Source organism: Palaemon carinicauda, chromosome 28, assembly GCF_036898095.1.
Source record: "Palaemon carinicauda isolate YSFRI2023 chromosome 28, ASM3689809v2, whole genome shotgun sequence".
NCBI lineage: Eukaryota > Metazoa > Arthropoda > Malacostraca > Decapoda > Palaemonidae > Palaemon > Palaemon carinicauda.
This window is the reverse complement of record NC_090752.1, coordinates 45,350,368-45,373,723: the sequence shown is the minus strand read 5'-3', so window position 1 is coordinate 45,373,723 and position 23,356 is coordinate 45,350,368. Positions and strand designations below refer to the sequence as shown.

At 42.4% G+C, this 23,356-nt stretch overlaps 1 protein-coding gene across 3 annotated transcripts in view; it reads left to right on the top strand.

Annotated features, from left to right (window-relative positions):
• Positions 1 to 23,356, top strand: part of LOC137621552 (probable transcriptional regulatory protein Cthe_2075) — a 161,630-nt gene that overhangs the window by 48,300 nt on the left and 89,974 nt on the right. The window contains exon 1 of one of the 3 annotated variants that reach the window (XM_068351944.1): positions 12,332 to 12,429. The exons of 1 other annotated variant lie outside the window; for it this stretch is intronic. Coding sequence is in view for 1 of the 2 variants with exons in the window: in XM_068351943.1 (XP_068208044.1) it covers positions 12,527 to 12,532 (6 nt within the window). In the remaining variant the exon portion in view is untranslated. Of the gene's footprint in view, positions 1 to 12,331; positions 12,533 to 23,356 lie in introns of those variants that run through there. One more of the 3 variants, XM_068351943.1, reaches the window with a different exon arrangement.

Genomic DNA, 23,356 nt, shown 5'->3' with positions numbered 1-23,356 from the left:
ACAACTACTCTACGTCCAAGTGACCTCTCCTTCTCCTCTTCCTCCCCCTCCTAATTGTCTTTGAAACAGCAGACGTCACAAAGTGCAGATTCACGCAGAACAATAGAAGAGACAATTTTCTTTTCATTGCTTTGTCTTTGTCTCCGACCTTTAGGGTCTGAAGTTCCTAAAGGGATTCTTGTCCTCTGGAATTTCAAGAAGAACTCATGTTCAGATTGGATGAGGAATTAACCCCCCCCCCCCATATGAAGTATCGTACAGGGAAGTTTAACATCCCCTTCCCATATGAAGTATCGTGCAGGGAAGTTTAACTTGGTATTTAATATTTTTAAATGAAGAAGTAGCCCTACTTGGAAAGTGCCTAGGGGCTATTTCTACTCATGGTGTGCGAGTACCTTGGTCGTCTCACTGGTATTGAATAGCATTATTACATTGAGCTGGAATAAGTCATTACAATACACTACAATGCAATACAACAGTCTCTCTTCGTTGTTTATATGTGTCAGATCTATTTTAACGCTGTTACTGATCTTAAAATATTTCATATTAATGATTCATTACTTCGCATGTAGTTTATTTATTTCCTTATTTCCTTTCCTGTTGGAACTCTTGGGCTTACAGCAGCCTGCTTTTCCAACTAGGGTTGCTGCTTAGCTACTAGGCTAATAACAGTAATAATAAGTAAACAGATCTGGAACAAAACTGGATAAAACCTTATTAACATCATATATATTACTCTTTCTGATTTTGAAGGAGCAGGCTACTTTAAAACTAGTGCAAGGAAGATCATCATCACAGAGTTAATTTTTCTCATAAAGAAGAGACTCAGTCTTTTGCTTAGATATCCCTGATCTTTTTTCTTCAAAACGGTCCTCACAATTTCCTGTCGGCTTTGGAACTCTTTTTTCCCTTGGTAAGTTAAGCCTCCCTTTTATGACTCGTTTTCGTTTTTATTTTTCAGGCCTGGCTAGATAAAGGTATTAGGTTGTCTGTTCCATAGGCTTTTAATGTCATTATAGTGGATAGCCTTTATCAACTACATAATTACATACATTGCTCCAACTTTTAGTTTCCCATTTAAGCTACTATTTACTGTGAACTTGTTCCATTTTTAAAGATTCACAAATATAAACTAGTTTTTGCAGTTTCTCTTCACACTCCACCATCAGTACTGTATCATCTGTACATCAGCCATTCTTTAATTCCAAACATCGTCGGTGCATGAGTACCTTGCACATGCAAAGGGCAGGGTGTTGGACAAGCAACTTCACCCCCATAAATACCTGCTGAAAATATAAAGGGTAACACATGGAGAATTCCAATTTCTGCACGTGTTATCCTTCATATATGAAGCGTGAAGTAGGAGATGATGAATGGAGAAGTATTGATTTAAAAGCTCAAGATAGAGACGACAGGCAAAATCTAACCGAGGCTCTTTGCGTCAATAGGTTAAGGAGATGATGACATGTGTTATTATTATTATTATTATTACTAGCCAAGCTTCAACCCTAGTTGGAAAAGCAAGATGCTATAATCCCAAGGGCTCCAACAGGGAAAAATAGCCCAGTGAGGAAAGGAAATAAGGAAATAAATAAATGATGAGAATAAATTAATAATATATTCTAAAAACAGTAACAGCGTCAAAACAGATATGTCCTATTTAAACTACTAACAACGTCAAAAACAGATATGTCATATATAAACTATAAAAAGACTCATGTCAGCCTGGTCAACATAAAAACATTTACTCCAACTTTGAACTTTTGAAGTTTTACGGATTCAACTACCCGATTAGGAAGATCATTCCACAACTTGGTAACAGTTGGAATAAAACTTCTAGAATACTGTGTAGTATTGAAGCTCATGATGGAGAAGGCCTGGCTATTAGAATTAAGTGCCTGCCTAGTATCACGAACAGGATAGAATTGTCTGCTGGCATTACCCTTTGTAAAAATGAATGAAGCCAATGCCATGGTGTTCCTTTCCCACTTTTCCTACTACTAAATTCTTCGTGGTTCCAAAGAGGTAACTGATGGCCCAGAAAGAAGACACTACGGCAGAAGCAGAAACGGTAGCAATGGGTGGCAATCCTGAAACTGACAATATCCTGAAACTAAGCAAAGAGGTCTGCCCCCTTTTACAATACTCCTACTTCCTTCATCCTTCCCCCACCTATACCTTCCCCTACTCCCCCAACTGAGGCCTAATGCCTCCTGATATAAGAAAAGAATCTAATTGACATTAATAAAAATGGCTGATTGTCCTCGATCCTTTACCCCTTATCCCTCACCCAAAATCCTACAACAAAAGTGGTTGAATATCCTTATCCTTATCTCACCTCCTCACCTCCTACTTATCTGTCAGTGATTAAGTCCAAGTCCAAGTGTTCAGTACTAAAGCCGAGGATATCTGGGTTGGAATTTTCCACAAAGCTGTAAAAAAAAGGTACCTGGTGGGGTTGAGAACCCACTCCTGCATCAATCATTTAAAGGGTGAAAAGGCTTTGGTGAAAATATACTCCTTCATTTAATCGTCAGAACTTCAAAAGTTCAAATTTGCAGCTAATGTTTTTTGTTGAACAGTCTGAAATAGGTCTCTTTTTATAGTTTATATATGAAAGGTGTTTTAATATTGTTACTTTTCTTAAAGTATTTTATTTCAACTGTTCATTACATCTCATATAATTTATTTCCTTATTTCTTTATTGCCTCACCTAACTTGGCTATTTTTCCTTGTTGAAGCCTTTGGGCATATATCATCCTGCTTTTCCAAATAGGGTTGTAGCTTAGCTAATGATCGCAATAATAATAATTCTACACGTTAGGCTTGCGTATACAGTCTCTTTTGTTTTGCAACAAAAATAACCATTATCATTTACTCTAGTGTACACGACCCGTCCATATGGACGGCTAGATATTTAGATAAGTATGCGCGAACGTACACACACACCCTTCTCACTAATGGATGGGGGGAGCTAAGAGTGATCGAAAATAGATTATACACACATATGTATATATATATATATATATATATATATATATATATATATATATATATATATATATATATATATTATATATGTATATATATATATATATATATATATATATATATATATATATAGCAATAACAAATACAGTCGTTTCTATCCCACTGCAAGACAACGGCCTCAGACATGCCAATGCATGTTTTGTGTTTGCCCAGTATTCATCTACACGCCGATCAATGCGGGTGATGGTGGAAGATTTTAGTTTGGTCGCTCACAGCAAACCAACCTAGTATGGATAGCCCTGACTAGTACAGCTTTGTTGATTATGGCGATACGCAAACCCTTTCATCACGTTAGGCTATCCCTGCTCAAATATATATATATATATATATATATATATATATATATATATATATATATATATATATATATATATATATATATACAGTACAGTATATATATGTATATGTATATCTATCTATCTATCTATATATATATATATATATATATATATATATATATATATATATATATATATATATATATATATATATATATATATACGGTATATATGTATAGCTAGACACTTGCTCTTTATCATACAGGAGAGATAAATGGAAGTATTTTATTTCATCTGTCTCCTTTCTGTGACTTTTCTTTTTGTCAGTTAATTTGGAAGGATTGTTTATACTATTTTGGTCTCAATCAACCCCTTTGTGTGGTCAGCTAATTTGCTCATTAAATAATTAGAAGACTTGAAAAGATTATATTCTCAGGGTCTAATTGTTAATTACCACTTACAGCTCGATTACTCAAATAGCCTTCGTAAGTGCACGCATCCATTCATCCACTCCAACACTCGCACACAAACTGTATATATATATATATATATATATATATATATATATATATATATATATATATATATATATATATATATATATATATATATATATATATATATATTTATATTCATATATATATATATATATATATATATATATATATTACTTTCTAAGCTACAACCTACTTATAAGAGCAGGATGCTATATATGTTTTTTATATATATTGTATATGTTTGTGTATTTATATATATTCACACACACACACACACACACACATATATATATATATATATATATATATATATATATATATATATATATATATATATATATATATATGCTTGTGTGTGTGTTATTTGGCATGTTACTCTACTTTTATAATAAATAGACAACGTCTTACCGGCGTCCAGAATTCGAAGACAGCTTCTCCTCGGACAGATTGTCCTGCAAATAGTTTTCAGGATAACGACAGGAATACAATTGCTTTTCTCCATTTATTGTTTGGTGTCGACACGTGTTTCGGTCCTTCTTCAGGACTATATTGAGTTTTGGAACTACACTTTAATATAAAGGATATGGTGGGGAAAATTTTATGCAAAAATATTTGAAAATACGAGAAAAAATTGCAAAATGGATAAATGAAAACTTTATATTCTTTGAAATATGAATACAAAAATTTAAGATAATATTTTAGATACATAAATTATTTTTCAAAAGGCCTCACAGAATTTCATGAAACGTTCGATTCCATTCTTTGCATCCGGACCTACGTCGGTTCCACACGAACACCAGCCCTCGTTCAAAGCAGACCAAATTGTGAAGCTTACACGCTCCCACAGAGATTTGGTATTGTATCTGCATTGATCTCGGATTCAATTCCATTTGTAGCGGCGCCTTTCCTTATGACAAATTGTGGTCTCTATGTTCCTTTATTTAATTTGCAATGAATCAGTTTCAGCATTCCTATCCCTGCCGTTTTTCTTCTTTCTCCGATGCAGCTCAATTCCAAGGGTGCAGGGGGTTGATGAAGAGCTTTCAAAACTGACCTTATTGGATCCTTCTCTCTAGTTGCGGTTCACTTTTCCTTTGCCTACACATAGACCGAATAGTGTGGCATATTCTTTACATATTCTCCTTTTTACTCATACACTTGACAACACTGTGATTATCAAACAATTCTACTTCACCCAAGGGGTTAACTACTGCACTGTAATTGTTTAGTGGCCACTTTCCTCTTGGTAAGGGTGGAAGAGACTTCAGCTATGGTAAGCAGCTCTTCTAGGAGGACGACACTCCAAAATTAAACCATTGTTTACTAGTCTTAGGTAATGTCGTAGCCTCGAGTCTATACAATGGTCCTCCACTGTCTTTGGTTTGAGTTCTCTTGCTTGAGGGTACACTCGGGCACACTATTTTCTCTTAATTCTCTTCCTCTTGTTTTGTTAAAGTTTTTATAGTTTATTTAGAAAATATTTATTTTGATGTTGTTACTGTTCTTGAAATATTTTATTTTTCCTTGTTTCCTTTCCTCACTGGACTATTTTCCTATTTTCCCTGTTGGAGCCCCTGGGCTAATGGCTTCCTGCTTTTCCAACTAGGGCTGTAGCTTAGCAAGTGAAAATAATAATAGTTATATATATATATATATATATATATATATATATATATATATATATATATATATACATATATATATATATTATATATTCATATATACTGTATATATTTATTTATATGTTTATACACACACACACACACACACATATATATATATATATATATATATATATATATATATATATATATATATATATATATACTGTATATATATATATATATACACACACAGTATATAGAGATAAATGAAGGATACGAACACTCATGAATGCTATTTTTCAATAATCATAAGACCCTTAGATAAATTATCTCTTTAAGCTCGCAGTAATGTTTAATGATCAAATTAGCTGACCACACGAGGGGACTCGGTACGACCAAACTAGCAATAACAACCCTTCGTAACAATTGAGAATAAAAGAAAGCCCATTGAAAAGACACACATGGTATGAAATAATACCAGTGCAATATGATGATGACCTTTTTTTCTTTTGTTACCATGCACAGAACTGCGATTATAGAAAATTACAAGTGCACGCTGTCAGGCCTTGCTTTCACAATTGAAAAGCTGCTTATTGTAACGGGCAAGAAAGCGAGGAATATTCATCCAAGCTGGGATACTTTTGGTTACAGCACAAAAGAACAAAATACTTCAATTTATCATTGAATTATATTTTGCATAAAAATATGTCACATAATTATTGCTATTTCTTTAATAGTTACTTTATTCTTGTCATTTATAGGAAATCTGTTTCAATGTTGTTATTGCAAGATGTCATATCCAAAAGAAAGAGTGGAAAATTTAGTATTACAACCGCTAAAAATATTAAAAATATTAGTCAAATACAGGAAAAGTATGAAAGGTGTATTAAAAATAATAATGTTGAGGACTTAAAGAAAATTAAAATGAAATGTGTCTGAAGTAATATGAAATTGGACGTAATTTTCGGCAGATTTTTATAGCAAGACTGTAGTTGCATTTTTGTACATGTTGCAGGTGTGCTAAATATGTTTTTTCTGTCTATTATACAATTTGGCATTTTGGTTTTCTATTCACGGGCTAATTTTGTACTTTTGGAAATTTGGTGTGAGCTACCATGTGATGGGATTATACGAAAAAGGGCCATAATTTATATACAAAAGGTTTAGAATTATACAGTAAAGTAGTAAGAGAATTTTTTTTTATTAGTAATAGGACAGAGGAAATTTGGCTGTTACTTTTAACATGTATCCTTAAAGGATAAAAACTGTCACGAAGCTGAACTCAAATAAGAAACTTTATATCTTAGTTCTTGATTCATTTGGATTTTGTGAACTGAATATTTAGCATTGGCGTTTCCTCCTGTCTTTATAGTAACACTTAAAATAGATCTCTCTAACATATGCATGAAAATTAGTATTGGTATTAGAATTATCTACATCTACAAGATTTTTTGGTATTCAGGTCATATTTCAGATTTTTCTTACCATTGTTTAGATTTTGTACATTCTTCTGAGTCCCAGAAGCCTCGCGGATCTTTATCTTTTGACCAGAATTACTCAAAACAGGTCAGTTGTCCATGGCCCATACGATTCTAGGGGTCACAAGCTGCCAATTTTTTACCTTGGATATATGCTGAAATCATTGTGAGGGAGGAAATAAAATAGAAAAGTATCAAGACTTACGAATGAATTGAGAATGCTATGGGATGTGCTGGTGGAAGTAGTGCCAATAATCATAGAAGCATCAGGACCATAAATAAGTCACCGAAAAGGAATCTTAAGAAAAAAGGAATTGATATTAGCTCCAGGACTCGTGTAAAAAAGCGTGCTACTGGAAACAGCACATTTAGTGGTTCCTGGATATCTATGGGTTCTTAGCTAACTGCTCACTCCGCAGAATAAGTTTGCGGTCACTCTATCTTTCAATTAATAGACAGATGCAAAGCTTCTAAGCTTATATCCCATTTTACCTTGATAACAGTTGTGATAACACCTTATCAGTTTGGCCATTTAGAATTTTTAAACGTTTCTTTCAGAGGCATGACCCACTATTGTATACTACCAACTTCCTGCTAGGATTGTGTAACGAGCCTACTCTATTTCGTTCTTTTAACTTACTTAATTTTGGGCATGAAAATAAATGTCCTGTATTATCTTCTTCTTTCTTACACAGGTCACATACATCATCTGCATATGTACCCTGAAATTTGCTTCCAATTTGAGCATGTTTAACCTTGCTTTCATTATTAGGATTGCCTTAAACTTATCCATTTCTCTGATATAAAGCTGCGGGACCATTTCCCTCTATGAATCTCAGTTTTTCATTCCTTTCTTCTTTTCTTCAATAGCTTCTTATATTTTTTTCCTAACTTTTCAGGGGCCTTTCCACCCATTTCTTATTTCTCCTATTTTCCTTCTATATTTACAACAAATTTCTTCAGTGCAGTTACTCTAGCATTTATCATAGGGGTTCTGCAATTGATCTTCAGTTATCTCCCCGATTAATCTTTTTTTCATCAGAGTTTATTATGTTATGAAACAGCATTATTTTTATAGTCTATACTGGAAGACACTGGCCATATTCCAGTCTCAGCTAAGATGCCCTAGTATGGAGTACTTGAAGGTTGTTCATGTATATTTTTTGTTATTCTGTATTGAATGGTTTCCAGATCTTTCATATCTTTATTTCTTAGTTCACTCCAGTCGCTACATTAGCAAATATTTTTGGAACAACCACTGTTTCATATATTTTCTTTCTCCCTTCCAATGCAATGTTTCCTATTCTTCTCATATCTATACTTTTTTCAGGTCATGTATGAGACCCTTTGGTTTTTCTTATTGACACTCACTTTTTTGTTTCCTATCTCGGTGTACCACTCTACCCTATACTTATATTCCTTAACTACATTTACCGATCAATTCTTCACTTTTGCTTTAATATCCTCTTCTTTTTTTCTTTCCTTTAATTATTATTACACCAGATTTTTGGGGATTGGTACTGATTGTGAATTTTTTTTTTTTAGGATTTCCAAGCTATGACAGTTACTTATCGCACATTCTGCTCTTTCTTTCCTTTCTATGAAAAACATATCATCATCTACAAATATTAGGGTTCTAATTTCAAAATTCTTAATCGACGTTATATTTTTTCTAATCATGCTCTTCACTTTGTCAGTCACGATACTGCGTAGCTTGGGTCCAAACATAGTTCCTTGTCTTACTTGTTCCTCCATGACAGTTAATGACTGCTATATCTTTTTCATTGAATTTCTTCACTACCAGTGCTTCTTTCGACCCTGTCATTGTTTCCACCTGTTTAATACAATCCTTGAGATCTAACTTATTGAAGCACTTATATGCATCACAAAACCATATGTACGTTGTTCCTCCCATATAAACATTATAGTCGATTGCTGCATTCAGAGTTAGCAGGTGATCTGCAGTTGACCTTCCTTCAGGGAATGTCCCACTCCGGTTTGACTATCCTGCGGTATGAGACACCCCACCCATAGGGCTGTGTTAGGGTTTGCCATTACTGTTTCCATCCACGTCAAGTTACTTTGACATAGACTGTGAGATTTTTCTTTTCATATTTCTTGAATTTCTCTTCCTATTTCCTCCACTTTTAACTTATAAAAATAATCTGGTTTTCCTTACTTTTTTTTCCTTGCATGGCTGTATACTTGGTTCCACTTCATGTTTTTTTTTTTCCTATTGCAACTATACATTTCCTTGTCCTTTCTTGGTACGTGGTAGAAATCGTGAGTACACGGCGTCATCTCCTGAATCTTTGAGTTATCACTAATATTTCCCTGCAACCAAGTTTCCGTTAATAAGCATAAATCTAATTCCATTTCGTTAATAAGATTTCTAATCTTTATGGTTTTATTCCCCACCGATTGAATATTTATCAGACCACACTTAACCAATGGTCTAGACTCCATGATCGGTTCTATATTTTATCCTGGTAAGCTCCTCCTTGTATACTTTACAGTTATCGTCATATGTCTTATGATTCGTATCATTGTAATTCCTCACTGTGCAGTTATGACACTTTAACGTATTTACAGTACAATCCGTGGTTCGGTGATCCTGGCTACACTTGGCACATACCTGAGTCTTGCTACAATTTTCGGCAGTATGACCAAATTCCTGGCAATTATAACACTGAAATACAATGTAGGAATCATAGATTTTACAGCATCCTCCAAGCGTGGTATATACTCTATCATCCCTTTTACGGAAAACTTTCCTGATAGTTGGACTACACTTTATAATGACGCGTAATTTACCGCTTTGTCTTGATTTAAACTTCCTGATCAATTTAAAGTCTTCTTCATTTTCACATATATCATTCAACCATCCATTCTTCTCCATTAAACTGGCAATTATATCATCTTCATTTTCATCAATATTGCAGACCTTGATCTTCGGTTTAAGTAGATCATTTTATCTACTTCTACCTTAATGTCGTTCTTGACCTCTTCTAAGTCCTTTTTAACCTTTTCTAACCCAGTTTTATCCGCAAAATTAACTACCAAGTGGCCTTATTTAGAGGTTTTGACCTGTTCGACATTCGTGGTTATCTTCAAGTTCATGATAGTTTTCTTGATATCTGAAGCCTTCTTATTTTCCTCCGTAGATTTTATAACCAAACTGTTTCTTGATTTCAACTTACTTGCATATGTAGTCTTGGTCACATTCTCTTGTTCGTATTCCATAAGTTTCTCTTTCAACTCAACAATTTCTTGACGCATATCAGTGTATTGAGCAGTTATCATATCCATAAAACCAGACATCTGTTGTTGTACATTTACCTTCATCTCTTCTATGTTGATGCTTAGTCTCATCATGTCATCCCTTGATTGCCTGGCCCATGAACCATTGGGATTTGCAGTCTCGACACATTTTGGACATTTATAAATGATGTTCCTGCTTTTTAAAAGAGTACTTGTACCATCCCTTAAATTAGAGCAAGCTTCTTCATCATGGTACCATCTTCGGCATTCATCGCATTGTATTCCATCAGCGACATAGGACTCACAGTGCCCACACATGCCATGATTGCCTAAGTCATCACATTCTTCATAAGCTGCTGCCATTATATTTTCCTCTTCTCCTTGGAGTACCGTGTCGATTTCAGTCACAAATAGATCGAAATCATTCACGGGATTAAGTTTTACTTTTCGTTTTCTAGAGAAGGGCATATTAAGTCGTTTTTCAATGACTTTTCAAGTAGCCCCGCCCCAACACAAAAATGCTGGGTCAGGCCTTTCACTACAGACCTCACATACAAGGAAACCACTGATTTTTAACACTATATTTCACTAATATCAATACTAGCAAACACCCACAAAGAGATTTTTCATAGTATAAACAACGAGATACACAATGATTCCGTTTAAAGCCAGATTCGATACAGAGCATTGAAACACACGTCCACACCCGCGGACGAATATGTGACTTACTTCTTAAGTTATTATTGCTAAACTTGTAGGTCTGTCCTCTTTTGCAAATTCCATCTGCATAATCTCTACTTATATTTTGTCCAGGTTTTATATAGTTACTTTTATTGTACCATACGTCTTTCTGCCAATGTCCACATTTTATTCATTTCCATACATGACCTGTCTTCTTTGTAAAGTTTGCACTGTGTTTGTTTCTTTGCCACGTCTCTGGCAAAGCGTGTGTTGGTTTTTAGATGACTGGTCTATTTTACAGAATCCAGTTTTAGAATGCACGCATATTTTGGGGGTCTTTCTTCCAGTATATCTAGGGGTCTTGTTCTGACCATTTTATTCCTACGGTTTCTCCACTGTTTTATTCATTATTTATTATAGTACTTTAACCCTCTTTTGACTCTATTCTTTCTTCACCGGTGGATCTTTCGTCTAACGATCCCTCTGGTTTGTTATTTTCGTCTTTTTTTTACGTTAATAATTCTTTGTTGTAAACCTTCAGATTCTTGATCATAGACCACTGGTTCCCCATCGCTCGTTTTTGTTCTGCGAGTTCGCCTAAACAATTTCCTATACTTTCTTTATAGCCTTGACACTCGTCATTAACCCTTTTCATTTTCTCACATTTCCCCATCGTTAGCTTTGATCGTACCGATTCATTTAACTTGGTTCCTAACTGCTCGCTCCGCAAAATAAGTTTGCGGCTCTCTATCGCATAACAGATAGATGTAAAGCTTCTAAGCTTATACATAATACTGTAATTAAGCTTTTATATGTGTACAATACACATTATTACTGACAATTTTAATCTAGTTTTTTTTTATCCCATTTTACCTTGAAATCAGTTGGGATAACACCTTGCTATCATCAGTTTTGGCAACTTATTATGGTCGGTTTGGACTTTTTAAATTCTTCTTTCATATTCAATATTCGTTGCCATGCTTATGTATACAACAGATCCCTGGTAGGATTTTGCAACATACCTACGTTTATTTAACGTTTCCAAGTGATTATTCATACCAGAATCTGGATTTCCTCTGCTTCTTTCTTGTTGCTGTTCCTCTCCTAATTTCTCATCGGGAATAATTTTTTTTCCCCAGAGCAATCAGCACACAACCGAAATAAACCGTAATATCGTTTCAGTCATTTTGATAGTTCTTAGTAGCGATTTCTGTTTACGTTTGTCTGCTGTTGCTAATTTTAGGGGCTGAAGGAAAGTTATAGATTCCTGAATCCTAAGGAGGGTGGATGTAACCTGGAACCCCACAAGAGTATGAGTAACAAAAATGAAAAGAAATAATAATAATAATAATAATAATAATAATAATAATAATAATAATAATAATAATATGACATATGAACAGTTATCAAATATGTGCTAGAGAGGTTTGCAATAGTAAACAATAATATAAAGAATTAGGATAGAAATACAATTTAATTGACTACGAAAGTAAATTGAAGAAAGGGAAACAAAATCTGATAGAAACGCCTAGTACACCAACTCTTGGTAGATAATCCATGGTGTGTTTACGTTTTAGGGGTAACTATGTTAAAGTTTGTACGTATAGTGTAATGTGTAATCTCTGAAATATCAAATATAAGCCGAAGGGAAGTATAAAAGTGTCGCAATTATCAAAATGCAGGTTTGTATTTTGTAGCTATTGTTCAGTAATGGTTTACAGAGTCTTGCTATATTGAAAAAAGATAAGAAAAGCTAAGTATTTAGTCTGTTTCTGTTTACCTGGTAGACTCTAAGACACCGGTAGTCCCAGCTATGATCTATAGGCTACGCTTATGCATAAATTAGGTTAGGCAGGTAGTTATTTTTTCCTTGGGGGGGGGGGGTTAAATGTTTAGTAGGTATAACTTGGAAGTAAGTGAAGTACTGTAGTCAATAACTTAATCTAGCCTAGTTAAGTCAAGAAGTTGGCCCAGGAGTGCCAGGTTATGTAATACCTTGCAAGGACAAGGATTTAGACGAATTGTTATGGATATGTGGACAATCATGGAAAAGTTTGTAGATCCGCCATTTCACAAAATCAAAGAGAGAATTCCTTATCGTAGGTACCCCTGCTAGCCTTATTGCCTTATTCTATGTCATTGGTTATAAATTACTGAACTCTTATGTTATATTGGCTGATAAAGTGTCAGGGTAAATGTCTTGTTTTGAGTAGCTTTGGTAGTGGTAACCTTAGTGATGGCTGCCATATACAAGGTAATTTTATATAACTTTGTGTTCCAGTCAGAAATGATATGCGTGATGAGCAAGAACACAGCATCTTATGTCATTTTAAGCAAGGAGCGGGTATGGGGATTGTCTCTCAACGAGTAACAAATACTACCGCTAGAGTCATTGGGTCCTTTGACTGGCCTAACAGTATTACATTGGATTCTTCTCTCTAGTTACGGCTCATTTTCCCTTTGCCTACACATACGCCGAATAGTCTGGCTTTTTCTTTACATATTCTCCTCTCTCTTCATACACCTGACAACACTGAGATTACTAAACAACTCTTCTTTGCTCAATGGGTTAACTACTGCAATGTAATTGTTCAGTGGCTGCATTCCTCTTGGTAAGGGTAGAAGAGACTCTAGCTATGGAGGACACTCCAAAGTAAAACCGATGTTCTCTAGTCTTGAGCAGTGCCATAGCCTCTGTACCCCAGTCTTCCACTGTCTTGGGGTAGAGTTCTCTTGCTTGAGGGTACACTTGGGCACACTATTCTGTTATAGTATTTCTCTTCCTCATGTTTTTTGAAGTTTTAATAATTTATATTTGAAAGATTTATTTTAATGTTACTGGTCATAAAATGTTTAATTTTAATTGTTAATTACTTCTCTTGTAATTTATTTATTTCCTTATTTCCTTTCCTCACTTGGCTATTTTCCCTGTTGAAGGCCTTGGTCATATAGCATCCTGCTTTTCCAACTAGAGTTGTAGCTTAGCAATTAATAATAATGGTAATAAGGACCTAGCAGTAGGGACAGCATCCTAATCTAGGTGTAAAGGGAACATGAGGTTTTGATGTTTGCTAGTGAAGACATGTGGGTAAATATTTACAGGTTATTTTATTGATGCAGTCATCCTATATTCCCTGAGTCCGTTTTTATAATAAATGTTTGGAAATAGCAAATAACCGATCAAAGAATACAAATTATATTGTGCCTTGTGCATTTTAGACATTATTGCTAGGCCAAGCTACTCATTATTGTTTCTCCCTACATCTACATATAAAAGCTATGGGCCAAGTAGAAAACTAAGCTTTTGGTTCAAATAAATGAAAGCTACTGGTATTGAAGATTCAAAAGTAAATATGATATACACTTGAATTGCAGTGAAACCAGTTGAGAAGATAGATTTTTCTTGTCTAATCACCAAAAATCATAATTAGTAAAACTAGATAAGAAATAAGAAAATGTGACAATGATATGTACAAGGATATCTTACATGCTGACTAAACCTAATTATGGTGCTGTATTCTGCCAGAGGCATAACCTTACATACACATATTACTTACCTTAAGTTTGGGAGGTTGGTAGTTTATTGTTACCACTAGGTGTATTTTAAGTTTTTGGAAGGTTGATATTAATGTAAATACAGATTTGCTTAAAAAAGTATAAAGAAAACTTTTGCTGTCTTTGGTCTGGTCAAGATTTGCACTGGTAGATGAAGATATATCGGGAGACATATCCTTAGAAATACTGTTTTTGTATTTCTAATGGAGTTTGTTGTCACTGTTTGTCTTTTTGGGGGTACTTTCTCCGTAGAGTTTGTTCATGTGTGTGATTTCAAAATTTTTCCTTTAATGCAGTCTCAGAAAATCCATATACAGGCCAATTTTCTCTCTTAAGAAACTACTCGAGCATACTTTTCTATCTTATTTCATTTCCTCTTTTTTTTTTTTTTTTTTTTTTTTTTTGTTGTTGTTGTTTACAGTATATGGAAGATATATTTTAAGGTTGTTGCTGTTCTTAAAATATTTTATTTGTTCCTGCGCAATATACAAACCTTTCGCTTTTTACTGTGGAGTATTTATTTTGGTGAAGCTGAAACTAGCCTATAAGTTTTTCTTACAGGGTATAATTATCCACCACTTTTGGCAGAGAAGGAGTGGGGTAGGTTAGCCCCCGTTCTCACCAGCAGTAGCGACCAACCGTCGCTTTGATCTCACCATTCCAACTCTGCTCGAATGGCTTCCCCTGAGGGTCGGTCGAGTATGAGTGGCGCACATGTAACTCCGGGACAACCTTGCGTTAAGACTATCTCCACAGCTTCCCCAGAGGAGCACTGGAAGGATCCTCAGCACGGGAGTCTCTCAGACGACGCTGTTCATCTGTAGTGAACTTCCTTGTGGCTGATAGGTCCTCTGTCAAAGGAAAAGCTGCAAGAAGTCTTACAATTCGGTGTGTGTACACACTCAAGCGCTGACACTTCGTCTCCTGCTCACCCCGATGTTCTCCAAGCTTCGGCAGGAGGACGGGAGAAGTTAAGGATGAGCACTCCCCGGAGTGATTTGTCATGAGATCTTGCGATCTCAAGAGCTAGCTTCATCTACGTTGTGAAGTTGCGCAGGGAGTTGATCCTCTGGCCGGGTTTTCCTGTAAGGAGAAGAAACGAAATGCGCAACCCGAAGGTTCACCTCCAGGTGTTGGACAGTCTACCCTTCTGAGGGAAGACAACCCATCACCATCTCTTGAGCATCCTGTTCTTCGTCCGCAAGGAACAAGGGGAAACGGGGTTGATCGATACTCCCATTTGCGGGAGGAACGTTCTTCTCCTGAGTGATCACCCTCACGGGGTTTCCGCCGAAGGGTGTTAGATTCGTCTATACCCTACTCCAGTCAATTGGAGCACAGCTTCTTGGAGCTGGATGAAGAGGATTGGAGGAGGTTAGCATCTTTTCTCCAACCTTATCATTGTGCCTGCTGGGCACAGCGATATGCTCTGCGCTACTATAGTGTAGTCTCTCATGAGACCGGACCTACAGGCACCAACTCACCTGAGTTAGAACCTACCTTGCTGCTATGTAAGCGTTCAGCCCCTTGTCCTCCCTCTCCTTTCAGGTAGAGGAAGGCGATGTGCTCATCTCCTTCGGGAGACCAGGTGAGCAGGAGAGCCTCTCTCCTAAATGTGCTCATAAGGGATTGTGTAACTCCGTCTCTGGCAAAGAGGCCTCGCGCATCGTTGCGTGCCTTTCCTCCAAACGAGGAGGGAAAGAGAGCTTATTCACTTGAGTCGAGTAAGCGCGATAACCCATTGGAAGCGCAGCTCTTAAGCATGCTAGTAAGACCTCACACATCTTAGATCCCTACTCTAGGGAGGAGTGGATTGAGGTAGACGAGTGAGCCAGCTCCTCTGGCCAAACCCCCTCGTGATCATGGTTGGTCCCTTCGCAAGCGCTCACCTGAGAGAGGGAGGAGAGACATACAAGCCAGCGCTCAGTTCCACCTCTCACCTGGCCAACACGCTCCCACACCTGAGCAGTCAGGTAGAAGAGCAAATGCAAGGGTGTATGATCATTCTTCTCCTCTCCAGCGCATACAGGAATACAGTGTTCTTCCAGTGAGATTTGATCAAGGCGCTCTTCTTGCGAACACTCTTCATCCTGTGATCATCTCACCCCTGTGCGCCGTTCGCCAACTCACCATTCAGCTGCTAGAGGTTCTCCAGCTTGCCGCTCGCCAGCACATCACACTTCATCTCGCCGCTTGCCAACATGTCATGCTTCATCTCACTGCTCGCCAGCTCACCATTCGCCTTCTCACTGCTTGCCAGTGCACCAATCTACATCTCGCCGATCGCCAGCTCATCGCTTGCCAATGTGCTGCTCGCCAGCTCGCCATTCGTTATTTTGTGATCGTCACTCGCCAGCTCGTCATACTCCTTCTCGCAGATCTCGCCAGCGCTCTCCTCTCCATCTCGCGTGCACGATCACCATGTTTCCGCGGGCGATTATTACGATTCTGCGCGCGATTTCCAATTGCCCTGATTCCGCGAGTAATCTTCACACTCCCGCAAGCGATCCGGCTTCTCTTTGACAGCCCCAGTACTTGCCTCTCAGAACACCAGCGACTGTTCCAGAACAGCCTGTGCGTCGCCCCAACTTGTCAGCAAGAGGCTGTTGTCCAATCCCTTTCTCAGAGGGATTCAGGGAACCTCGTAACAAGTTTGCACGGGTACCTATTACTCCTGTCCGTCCACGTAAGAGAGTTCAGGACTTTCAGATGCCTGTCCGCCTTGCACCAGGTAAGCGTTCTTCCCCTCATTTTCAGATGCTGAGGCAGCGATCCCCAAGGAGGTGTTCTCTACCCATAGGCCTCCCCAAGGACACATCAGACGTGTCTAGTGTGGGGAAACCACCATCATGGTTTGACACCCTGGTCAAGGCGGTCAAGCAAGCTATCGCAGCTGCATTTCCTCCCAAGCAGCCCCCCCCCTTGTCCAGTTGGGGGCCGCCGTTAAGCAGTCGCCGGTGATGGCAGAGGTAGACCCTCTGTCTATCGTTGACGTCGTGGTGGCAGAGGCCTCCGTCGGGGCGGGGCAATCCTCTGCAGGTGCAGTTGGGGATGTTGGTGCTGAGGGGCTCTCCTCCCCCTTCCGTACATCCTTCGAAGGGGGAAGGGAGTCCTACGGGCTCTTCTGCTGTCCAGCTTCCCTCTAAGGGGAGTGCCGTGACTGAGACTCCCCTTCGGAGGACTGATGGTCCTGACGATCTTCCTCGTTGCCGCCTTCGCCGTAAGGATCACCGTCCGCTGCGTCGCAAGGGCCTCCCGTCTCCTAAGGGTGTTAAGAGGCGCCTTTTTGGATCTTCTTCCTCCGAAGGGGACTCTCCTCGCATAAACAGCCTGCAGCTCCAGCTTCATTAGACCCTTCTGGGGATCGGTCTCCTACGCCTGCTAGACCTTCACCTTCTGGGGCAGATGTTCAGCAACCTGACCTCGTCACCCGACGGGCAACGGTCCCTTCGGGGCAAAGGGATTCTGCCCTTACACGTGCAGTGTTAGCGCACAGGCGCTCTCCTGCTCGTCAGCGCTCACCTGCTCGTCAGCGCTCTCCTGCTCGTCAGCGCTCACCTGTTCGCCGGCGCTCTCCTGATGTTCGCCCTTCTTCTCGCCAGCGCTCTCCTGAGGTCATCCTTCAACCTGTTGTTCCTGAAGAGCGCCCAGCGCGCCAGCATTCCCCTGCTCGCCCTTCTGCAGTGTTAGCGCACAGGCGCTCTCCTGCTCGTCAGCGCTCTCCTGTTCGTCAGTGCTCTTCTGAGGATCATCGCCCTTCTGCTCGCCAGCGCTCCCCTGTGGTCTCCGAATATCCTGCAGTTCCTGTTGTGCGCCCTGCGCGCCATCAGTCTCCTGAGTGCTCTCGCGATCCTCAGCTTGTTCCTGCACAACATCGCCCGCGTTCTCCAGCGCGTGTTTCTAAAGCACCTGTTCGCCCACGCGCTTCCTGTTCCTGTTCGTGAACGCGCCGCGCCGACTGTTCCTTCACAGGATTCCACGCGTCGCCCTCTTGCTCGCCAGCGATCACAGACGATTCAACAATCGCCTGCTCGTCAGCGTTCTCCTACGCGTCAGCGATCACCTTAACATCGACGATCTCCGGATCGCCCGCGTGACTTATCACCTGCGCGCATGCGTTCTCCAACGCGCCGTCGCCCAGAGGTTCTGGAAGGACATGGTTCGCCCTCGCGCGATCGTTCGCCTGTGCGACCTACGCGCTATCGCTCGCCAACGCGTCACCATGCGCCAACGCGCCATCGCTCGCCTGCGCACCAGCGCACCACCGATCGCCTGCTCGCAATCGCTCTCCCTCGCGCTACAGGTCTCCTGACCAACGTCGCCAGCGATCTTCGGAACGTTCTCACTCGCCCACGCGGCAACGCGTTCCCTCGCCATCGCGCCAACGCATTCGTTCACCGGCTCGCCCACGCGCTCGTTCGCCTGCACGCCCTCGCGCCCACTCGCCTGCGCGCCCGCACGACCGTTCGCCTTCGCGCGACCACCGTTCACGTCGAATTTCACAGCCAGTGACAGCAGCAGGAACGCGTGTTCCCAGACAGCGCTCTGGATCGCCTCCATCAAAACGCAGGACTGTTGTGCAGGACAGGGAAGACACTTCAGAGAGGTCAGTGCGTCTCTCTTCCCCCTTTCCTTTTCAGGCAGGTCCAGTGGTGTCCACTCCGAAGGATCGCCCGATCCCTTTTCCTCCAGCGAGGATTTCGGACTCTGTGTCCTTGGAACAACAGATTTGGTTTGGTCCTCAGATGCGGGCGTTAGTGAGGGTAATGAAGCCAGCACTCGCTGATCAGGGCAACAAACCAACGGCTGCCTCACCTACGCTGAAGAGGAAGAGAGGAGTGGACTTCGTGGTGACTTCCCCCAGGGAGAAGTTGGTTCCTAGGAGGTCTGTCAGGAAGGCCCCTTCCCCTGCGCAAGCGTTTTCTCCTTCTCCCGTGGACGAGGCTTTTCCGTCCTCGGGTGAGTCCAGTGAAGCGATAGTCTTCCCCTCAGCACCAAGGGGGGAGCCTTCTCTTCATGGAGGAGAATCGTCTCGTGCGGAGGGGGCTCTTCGAACCTCTTTGTTGGGATCCTTTATCCCTCCCAGGAGGGAACCCAAGGACTCCAAGACCATCCCGAAATCGTCTTCAAGGATTCGCCAGGAACCCGCGGCTCCTCGGGGGAACGTCCACGCTTCGCCCCAGGAAGAGATTCCGGGGACAGGAGACTTAGCTGCCAGCCCGCAAGGAGGAGATCAGCAGGAATCTGAACATGCCTTCTGGCAGGACCTGAGCCTGATGAGGCAACTCAACGGGTTCATGGACCCCGTGATCGCCCCCCGAGAAGGCAAGGACACAGTCTTGGACGAAGTGTTCGACGTTCAGAAAGCCCCCAAGTCCAGTGCGGCTCTGCCCTGGTCTCGGGGTCTGAAGAGTGCCAGAGCCAGGGCCAACGCCCAGCTCGCGATTCTTGCCTCCTCCAGTCCTTCCTCTCCTGGGAACAAACTCATCCCTCCTCGTCTCCAGCAGAGGAGGTATTTTGAGATCTTGGGTGAGTCCAGTCTCGCTCTTCCTCTCCATCACTCCGTGGAGGAGCTGGCTAAGGGAGTTCCCCTCAAGAAGCTCTCTGCCCAGCAGGTGTCGTTCTCAGCGTCGGAGATTCTGAGCAATGAGAAGGTCGCGAAGTGCGCCATGCAGGCCACTTCGTGGTTGGATATATGGCTAGGAACTCTGGGCATCCTATTACGCTCCGAGGACTTGTCTAAGGAGACCACTAGGAAGGCCCTGGAGACCTTCTTACTCTCGGGCACTCGCTCCATCGAGTTCCTGGCTCACCAGGTCACCACCCTGTGGGCCAACTCGGTGTTGAAGCGGCGCGATGCGGTGACCGAGAGATTCCACCCGAAGGTCCCCGCCGTGGATGTCTGTAGGCTCAGACATGCTTCCCTTCTTGGGGAGAATCTGTTCGAGCCACAGGATATGGAGCGAACGGCTGAGAGATGGAGGAAATCTAGCACGGACTCCCTCCTCCATAGGGCCCTTACAGCTCGGCCCTATAAGCCTCCAGCTCCGCCGCAACAGCAGCAGCAGCCTCGTAAGGCTCCGAAGCTGGCACCGGCAGTTAAGAAAGTGGTGTCTAAGCCCCAGCCCTTTCCAGCCAAGATCAAGAGGGGCGGCAAGTCCTCCAGGGGAGGCAAGACTCCTAGGGGTAGTGACCGCGGCCGCAAACCCTAGGGGTGGCAGTCCCCCTGCGTGTCCACCTGTGGGGGGATGCCTTCAGCATTTCGTCCGCAGGTGGCAGCAACACGGGGCCGATGCTTGGACGGTTTCAGTGATCGGCCAAGGCTATCGCTTCCCGTTCACAACATCTCTACCTCCCCTGACAGCGAATCCAGTGTCGTTGAGCTCCTATGCCACGGGATCGGCAAAGGGGCTGGCCCTTCGGGCCGAAGTCGAGACCATGCTCAAGAAGGGTGCTCTCCAGGAGGTTGTCGACGGCTCCCCAGGCTTCTTCAGTCGACTCTTTCTTGTAAAGAAGGCGGCTGGAGGCTGGAGACCTGTCATCGACCTCTCAGCTCTGAACGGGTTTGTCAAGCAAACCCGGTTCAGCATGGAGACAGCGGACACGGTCAGACTTGCGGTGAGACCACAAGACTTCATGTGCACATTGGATCTAAAGGACGCGTACTTCCAGATCCCAATCCATCCGTCTTCCAGGAAGTACTACTTGAGATTCTGCCTAGACGACAAGATCTACCAGTTCAAGGTGCTGTGTTTCGATCTCTCCACAGCTCCTCAGGTGTTCACCAGAGTGTTCACCCTGATTTCATCTTGGGCGCACAGGAACGGCATTCGTCTCCTTCGTTATCTGGACGACTGGCTGATCCTAGCGGACTCGGAGTCGACCCTTCTTCGGCACCGAGACAGGCTTCTAGGTCTTTGCCAGGATCTGGGGATCGTGGTAAACCTCGAGAAGTCCTCTCTGCAGCCTTCCCAACGACTGGTTTATCTAGGCATGCTGATAGACACCAATCTCCACAAAGCCTTTTCATCAGACGACAGGATAGCAAGGCTGAGGAGGGTGGCAGAACCCTTCCTCAGGCGAGAAGAGCTCCCCGCCCAGTCGTGGTTGCGTCTCTTAGGTCACCTGTCCTCCCTGGCTCGTCTGGTTCCAAACAGCCGCCTCAGGATGAGATCCCTGCAGTGGCAGCTCAAGTCCCGGTGGAATCAAGGATCCGATTTCCCGGACATTCTGATCCCGATAGGATCTTTGGAACGGACGGACTTGCGGTGGTGGCTGGTCGACAAGAACCTGCGGAAGGGAGTGAGTCTTCTCGTCCTCCCCCCGGAATTGACTCTGTTTTCGGACGCGTCAAAAGAAGGGTGGGGGGCGCACGTTCTGAACCAGAGGACCTCAGGCCTTTGGTCAGAATCAGAAAAGTGCCTGCACATCAACCTGCTAGAGTTGAAGGCTGTCTTTCTGGCTCTTCAACAGTTCCAACGGACCCTGGCGGGTCACTCCGTGGTGGTGATGAGCGACAACACCACGGTAGTGGCTTATATCAACAAGCAGGGAGGCACTTTTTCGCAGCAGCTATCCCATCTTGCAGTAGAGATTCTGAGGTGGACCGAAGTCCACTCGATAACACTATCAGCTCGCTTCATTCCTGGCAAGAGGAATGTGCTCGCCGACAGTCTGAACAGGGCCTCGCAGATAGTGAGTACCGAGTGGTCTTTGGATCCTCAGATAGCCAACAAAGACCTGTCTTTGTGGGGTTCCCCGACCGTGGACCTGTTCGCGACAGCGTTGAATTTCAAGCTGCCTCTGTACTGCTCCCCAGTCCCGGACCACAAGGCACTCTGGCAAAATGCTTTCCAGCAACGGTGGGACAACATCGACGTGTACGCCTTCCCACCGTTCTGTCTGGTGAGAAGGGTGCTCAACAGGACCAGACTATTGGTCAACTGTTCGATGACTCTGGTAGCTCCGCTATGGCATCACGCAGAATGGTTCCCTGATCTTCTGCGGCTCCTGACGGAGCTCCCGAGGGAACTTCCTCCACGACACGAGCTTCTCAGACAACCTCACTCCAACGTCCCTCACAAGGCCGTGGCGTCGCTTCGGCTTCACGCATGGAGACTATCCAGCGTCTCCTCACGGAGAGAGGCTTTTCGCAACAGGTTGCGGAGAGAATGTCTCGGCACCTGCGAAGGTCCTCTGAGGGAGTCTACCAGGCGAAGTGGAGAGTCTTTTGTGGTTGGTGTCGTGGGAGGGGTATCTCTCCACTTGATGCCACTATTCCAGCAATAGCGGACTTCCTTGTATATCTGCGGGAGGAAATGCGCCTTTCTGTCTCGGCAGTGAAAGGCTATCGCTCAGCCTTAAGCTTGGCCTTCAGGCTGAAAGGCGTGGACATTTCTTCCTCGCTAGAACTCTCTACTCATACGTAGCTATGAGCTTACCTGCCCCCAGTCGGAAGTGAGACCTCCTCCTTGGAACGTGGTTCGGGTCCTCAGGGCTCTTAAGAGACCTCCCTTCGAACCATTACGCCAGGCCTCCGATCGCCACCTGTCTTGGAAGATGGCTTTCCTGCTCGCTTTGGCTTCGGCCAAGCGGGTTAGTGAACTTCATGGTCTCTCGTACGACATCGCCCATTCAAGGGGATGGGGGAGGTAACGTTCAGGTTCGTCCCCGAGTTTGTAGCCAAGACTCAGAATCCTGGAGTGCCGGATCCTCGGTTCGACTCTTTCAGGATCGCGAGTCTCCGCTCTGTAACAAGCGACCCAGACCAGCTGCTACTATGTCTAGTGAGGTGTCTGAGGTACTACTTGAAGAGAACGGCTGCAGTCCGTCCTCAAGTGCGTGCATTGTTTGTGAGCACAGGCAGGACGAAGAGGAGGGTCACCAGGAACACCATCTCAGCTTGGATTCGAAGGGTTATCCACCATGCCTTGAATCCAGACCCTCCTCCG